Raw genomic sequence first — 7006 nt, 5'->3', positions numbered from 1 at the left:
CGCTCACTCAACCACTCACCCCGCTCACACCTCGCTCACTCATCCACTCAACCACTCACAACCTCGCTCACTCAACCACTCACCCCGCTCACTCAACCACTCACCTCGCTCACTCAACCACTCACCTCGCTCACTCAACCACTCACCCCGCTCACTCAACCACTCACCCCGGTCACTCAACCACTCACCCCGCTCACTCAACCACTCACCTCGCTCACTCAACCACTCACCCCGCTCACTCAACCACTCACCCCGGTCACTCAACCACTCACCCCGCTCACACCTCGCTCACTCATCCACTCAACCACTCACAACCTCGCTCACTCAACCACTCACCCCGCTCACACCTCGCTCACTCATCCACTCAACCACTCACAACCTCGCTCACTCAACCACTCACCCCGCTCACTCAACCACTCACCTCGCTCACTCAACCACTCGCCTCGCTCACTCAACCACTCACCCCGCTCACTCAACCACTCACCCCGCTCACTCAACCACTCACAACCTCGCTCACTCAACCACTCACCCCGCTCACTCAACCACTCACCCCGCTCACTCAACCACTCACCTCGCTCGTCATTTATGGACGGCCCCTCGTGTTGTTATGTTTGTGCGACACAGGCGCTCACAAGCACGGAGTCGAGAGTGGATGAGTTTATTCTCAGGAATGAGGAGGGGGGGACGGTACAGTAGTAGTAGCTTTTATAAAGAGGCAAACGGCAGAATGCACCTTTTTGGTCCAAAGATAATGTAACATCGTATCGTCATTCAGCATTGTCGAGAACTCATCACTTAAAAAAACACTCTCTCTCCAGAACTCCTCACTCAAACACTCTCTCTGCAGACTCACACCAGAACTCATCACTCAAACACTCTCTCTGCAGACGCACTCACACCAGAACTCATCACTCAAACACTCTCTCTGCAGACGCACTCACACCAGAACTCATCACTCAAACACTCTCTCTGCAGACTCACTTACACCAGAACTCATCACTCAAACACTCTCTCTGCAGACGCACTCACACCAGAACTCATCACTCAAACACTCTCTCTGCAGACTCACTCACACCAGAACTCATCACTCAAACACTCTCTCTCTCTGCAGAACTCACGACTCAAACACTCTCTCTGCAAGACTCACTCACACCAGAACTCATCACTCAAACACTCTCTCTGCAGACTCACTCACACCAGAACTCATCACTCAAACACTCTCTCACTCTCTCTGCAGACTCACTCACACCAGAACTCATCACTCAAACACTCTCTCACTCTCTCTGCAGACTCACTCACACCAGAACTCATCACTCAAACACTCTCTCACTCTCTCTGCAGACTCACTTACACCAGAACTAATCACTCAAACACTCTCTCTGCAGACGCACTCACACCAGAACTCATCACTCAAACACTCTCTCTGCAGACTCACTTACACCAGAACTCATCACTCAAACACTCTCTCTCTAGACTCACTCACACCAGAACTCGTCACTCAAACACTCTCTCTCTAGACTCACTCACACCAGAACTCGTCACTCAAACACTCTCTCTCTCTCTGCAGAACTCACGACTCAAACACTCTCTCTGCAAGACTCACTCACACCAGAACTCATCACTCAAACACTCTCTCTGCAGACTCACTCACACCAGAACTCATCACTCAAACACTCTCTCACTCTCTCTGCAGACTCACTCACACCAGAACTCATCACTCAAAACATTCTCTCACTCTCTCTGCAGACTCTCTCACACCAGAACTCCTCACTCAAACACTCTCTCACTCTCTCTGCAGACTCACTCACACCAGAACTCGTCACTCAAACACTCTCTCTGCAGGCTCACTTACACCATAACTCATCACTCAAACACTCTCTCTGCAGACGAACTCACACCAGAACTCATCACTCAAACACTCTCTCTGCAAGACTCACTCACACCAGAACTCATCACTCAAACACTCTCTCTGCAGACTCTCTCACACCAGATCTCATCACTCAAACACTCTCTCACTCTGCAGAACTCACGACTCAAAACACTCTCTCTGCAGACTCACTCACACCAGAACTCATCACTCAAACACTCTCTCTGCAGACTCACTCACACCAGAACTCATCACTCAAACACTCTCTCACTCTCTCTGCAGACTCACTCACACCAGAACTCATCACTCAAACATTCTCTCACTCTCTCTGCAGACTCTCTCACACCAGAACTCCTCACTCAAACACTCTCTCACTCTCTCTGCAGACTCACTCACACCAGAACTCGTCACTCAAACACTCTCTCTGCAGGCTCACTTACACCAGAACTCATCACTCAAACACTCTCTCTGCAGACGAACTCACACCAGAACTCGTCACTCAAACACTCTCTCTGCAAGACTCACTCACACCAGAACTCATCACTCAAACACTCTCTCTGCAGACTCTCTCACACCAGATCTCATCACTCAAACACTCTCTCACTCTGCAGAACTCACGACTCAAAACACTCTCTCTGCAGACTCACTCACACCAGAACTCATCACTCAAACACTCTCTCTGCAAGACTCACTCACACCAGAACTCGTCACTCAAACACTCTCTCAGTCTCTCTGCAGACTCACTCACACCAGAACTCGTCACTCAAACACTCTCTCTCTCTCTCTCTGCAGAACTCACGACTCAAAACACTCTCTCTGCAGACTCACTCACACCAGAACTCATCACTCAAACACTCTCTCTGCAAGACTCACTCACACCAGAACTCGTCACTCAAACACTCTCTCAGTCTCTCTGCAGACTCACTCACACCAGAACTCGTCACTCAAACACTCTCTCTCTCTCTGCAGAACTCACGACTCAAAACACTCTCTCTGCAGACTCACACCAGAACTCATCACTCAAACACTCTCTCTGCAGACTCACTCACACCAGAACTCGTCACTCAAACACTCTCTCTCTATGCAGAACTCATCACTCAAAACAATCTCTCTCCAGACTCACTCACACCAGAACTCATCACTCAAACACTCTCTCTGCAGAACTCACGACTCAAAACACTCTCTCTGCAGACTCACTCACACCAGAACTCATCACTCAAACACTCTCTCTGCAGACTCACTCACACCAGAACTCGTCACTCAAACACTCTCTCTCTCTGCAGAACTCATCACTCAAAACACTCTCTCTCCAGACTCACTCACACCAGAACTCATCACTCAAACACTCTCTCTCTCTGCAGAACTCACGACTCAAAACACTCTCTCTCTGCAGACTCACTCACACCAGAACGCATCACTCAAACACTCTCTCTCTGCAGAACTCATCACTAAAACACTCTTTCTCTAGACTCACACCAGCACTCATCACTCAAACACTCTCTCTGCAGAACTCACGACTCAAAATACTCTCTCTCCAGACTCACTCACACTAGAACTCATCACTCAAACACTCTCTCTCTCTGCAGAACTCATCACTCAAAACACTCTCTCTGCAGACTCACTCACACCAGAACGCATCACTCAAACACTCTCTCTGCAGAACTCATCACTCAAAACACTCTCTCTGCAGACTCACTCACACCAGAACTCATCACTCAAACACTCTCTCTCTCTCTGCAGAACTCATCACTCAAAACACTCTCTCTGCAGACTCACTCACACCGGAACTCATCACTCAAACACTCTCTCTGCAGAACTCACGACTCAAAATACTCTCTCTCCAGACTCACTCACACCAGAACTCATCACTCAAACACTCTCTCTCTCTGCAGAACTCATCACTCAAAACACTCTCTCTGCAGACTCACTCACACCAGAACGCATCACTCAAACACTCTCTCTGCAGAACTCATCACTCAAAACACTCTCTCTGCAGACTCACTCACACCAGAACTCATCACTCAAACACTCTCTCTCTCTCTGCAGAACTCATCACTCAAAACACTCTCTCTGCAGACTCACTCACACCGGAACTCATCACTCAAACACTCTCTCTGCAGAACTCACGACTCAAAATACTCTCTCTCCAGACTCACTCACACCATAACTCATCACTCAAACACTCTCTCTCTCTGCAGAACTCATCACTCAAAACACTCTCTCTGCAGACTCACTCACACCGGAACTCATCACTCTGCAGTACTGCAGCTAGTGAGTGAGTACTGCTGGTAGTGAGTGAGTACTGCTGGTAGTGAGTGAGTACTGCTGGTAGTGAGTGAGATCTGCAGCTAGTGAGTACTGCTGGTAGTGAGTGAGTACTGCTGGTAGTGAGTGAGTACTGCTGCTAGTGAGTGAGTACTGCTGGTAGTGAGTGAGTACTGCAGCTAGTGAGTGAGTACTGCTGGTAGTGAGTGAGTACTGCTGGTAGTGAGTGAGTACTGCTGCTAGTGAGTGAGTACTGCTGGTAGTGAGTGAGTACTGCAGGTAGTGAGTGAGTACTGCTGGTAGTGAGTGAGTACTGCTGGTAGTGAGTGAGTACTGCTGGTAGTGAGTGAGTGAGATCTGCTGGTAGTGAGTGAGTACTGCTGGTAGTGAGTGAGTACTGCAGCTAGTGAGTGAGTACTGCTGGTAGTGAGTACTGCAGCTAGTGAGTGAGTACTGCTGGTAGTGAGTGAGTACTGCAGCTAGTGAGTGAGTACTGCAGCTAGTGAGTGAGTACTGCTGGTAGTGAGTGAGTACTGCAGCTAGTGAGTCAGTGAGTACTGCAGCTAGTGAGTGAGTGAGTACTGCTGGTAGTGAGTGAGTACTGCTGGTAGTCAGTGAGTACTGCTGGTAGTGAGTGAGTACTGCTGGTAGTGAGTGAGTACTGCAGTGAGTGAGTGAGATCTGCTGGTAGTGAGTGAGTACTGCAGCTAGTGAGTGAGTACTGCTGGTAGTGAGTGAGTACTGCAGCTAGTGAGTGAGTACTGCTGCTAGTGAGTGAGTACTGCTGGTAGTGAGTGAATACTGCTGGTAGTGAGTGAGTACTGCTGCTAGTGAGTGAGTACTGCAGCTAGTGAGTGAGTACTGCAGTGAGTGAGTGAGTACTGCTGGTAGTGAGTGAGTACTGCAGCTAGTGAGTGAGTACTGCTGGTAGTGAGTGAGTACTGCTGGTAGTGAGTGAGTACTGCAGCTAGTGAGTGAGTACTGCTGGTAGTGAGTGAGTACTGCTGGTAGTGAGTGAGTACTGCTGGTAGTGAGTGAGTACTGCAGCTAGTGAGTGAGTACTGCAGCTAGTGAGTGAGTACTGCTGGTAGTGAGTGAGTACTGCTGGTAGTGAGTACTGCTGGTAGTGAGTGAGTGAGATCTGCTGGTAGTGAGTGAGTACTGCTGGTAGTGAGTGAGTACTGCAGCTAGTGAGTGAGTACTGCTGGTAGTGAGTACTGCAGCTAGTGAGTGAGTACTGCTGGTAGTGAGTGAGTACTGCAGCTAGTGAGTGAGTACTGCAGCTAGTGAGTGAGTACTGCAGCTAGTGAGTCAGTGAGTACTGCAGCTAGTGAGTGAGTGAGTACTGCTGGTAGTGAGTGAGTACTGCTGGTAGTGAGTGAGTACTGCAGCTAGTGAGTGAGTACTGTTGGTAGTGAGTGAGTACTGCTGGTAGTGAGTGAGTACTGCAGCTAGTGAGTCAGTGAGTACTGCAGCTAGTGAGTGAGTGAGTACTGCTGGTAGTGAGTGAGTACTGCTGGTAGTGAGTGAGTACTGCAGCTAGTGAGTGAGTACTGCTGGTAGTGAGTCAGTGAGTCGACCAGAAGGACGCTCCTCACCCCCACTCAGCATTTCGTCTCCCGGTCGCTGCTATCACACCTTCCCACCATGACCCCCCCGTGTGACCCCCCATGTGACCCCCCGTGTGACCCCCCGTGTGACCTCGCGTGTGACCCCACGTGTGACCCCGCGTGTGACCCCGCGCGGGGATCCGCACCGTCCGTGAGGTCCTCGTAGGAGCGGGCGCGGGTCCCCTCCGACCCCTGCGAGCCCTCCGCCCCGGGGTCCTCGGGGATGGTCTGCATCTCCGCGGAGGGCTGCTGCAGCTGCTGCTGCGGTGGTGGGGGGCCCGCGTAGCCGTGGAGATGGTGGTGGTGGGCAGTGCCCCCCCCCCCGTAGCCGTAGTAGGGGGGCCCTGGAGTGCGGCTCTGCGGAGTCTGGAGGATGCAGTTTCGCCGGACGACGCGGAACGGTGCCGAGTCGCTGCTGTTCAGCTCGGCAGTCTGGAGGTCCCGGGAGACAAAAGTGTCGTTGGTGAGCTGGCACACGAGGGGGGGGGGGGGGGGGTGGCCAGCAGCATGCCCGGCCGCCTTTGTCTCTCCCACCCCCCTCCCCGTGGCGATGTTTTTACACGCCGCACCAGGTACTCATTTGAGGCTGAGTCGACCTAGGGGAGGCCCAGGACCGGTTCTGATAATCGTCACTGGGTGTTGGCCGTGAGCGGGAATGAAACGCGGGTCGCTGGGGCTGTAATAATCACTGCACTGCTGCTCCACCCCTTGATCACGGGGACTCACGCACACAGACACGCACACACGCACGCATACACACAACACACGCACACATCGCACACACATACACACGCACACACACTCGCACACGCACACACACGCACACACATGCACACACACTCGCACACACATGCATACACACACGCACACACACTCGCACACACATGCACACACACACGCATACACACACGCACACACTCACGCACACAGACACGCACACACACACGCATACACACACTCGCACACACATGCACACACACGCACACACGTACGCACACACACACACGCGCACGCGCACACGCGCACAGACACACACACGCACACACGCACGCACACATGCACGCACACAGGCGCACACGCGCACGCACACACGCACGCACACAGGCGCACACGCACACACACGCGCACACACACGCACACACACGCACACACACGCACACACACAGGCATGGGCACGCACGGTGGCGAGCTGTGAACTCTCTCGCCAGCTACAAACCACGATGTACCTCACCGATCTCGTCAAGGAGCGTAAACCATCATCACG

At 52.0% G+C, this 7006-nt stretch overlaps 1 protein-coding gene across 1 annotated transcript in view; it reads right to left on the bottom strand.

Annotated features, from left to right (window-relative positions):
• Positions 1–642: 642 nt before the first annotated feature.
• LOC133340851 (disintegrin and metalloproteinase domain-containing protein 17-like) overlaps positions 643–7006 on the bottom strand; it is a 28291-nt gene continuing 21927 nt past the window's right edge. The window contains exon 13 of the mRNA XM_061549287.1: positions 643–6174. Within this exon, the coding sequence (XP_061405271.1) occupies positions 5737–6174 (438 nt within the window). The 3' untranslated portion in view covers positions 643–5736. The remainder of the gene's footprint in view (positions 6175–7006) is intronic.

Source organism: Lethenteron reissneri, chromosome 10 (assembly GCF_015708825.2).
Source record: "Lethenteron reissneri isolate LAM-NWPU_2019-01 chromosome 10, ASM1570882v1, whole genome shotgun sequence".
In the NCBI taxonomy this organism is placed as follows: Eukaryota; Metazoa; Chordata; class Hyperoartia; order Petromyzontiformes; family Petromyzontidae; genus Lethenteron; species Lethenteron reissneri.
This window is presented reverse-complemented; position numbering and strand designations above follow the sequence as displayed.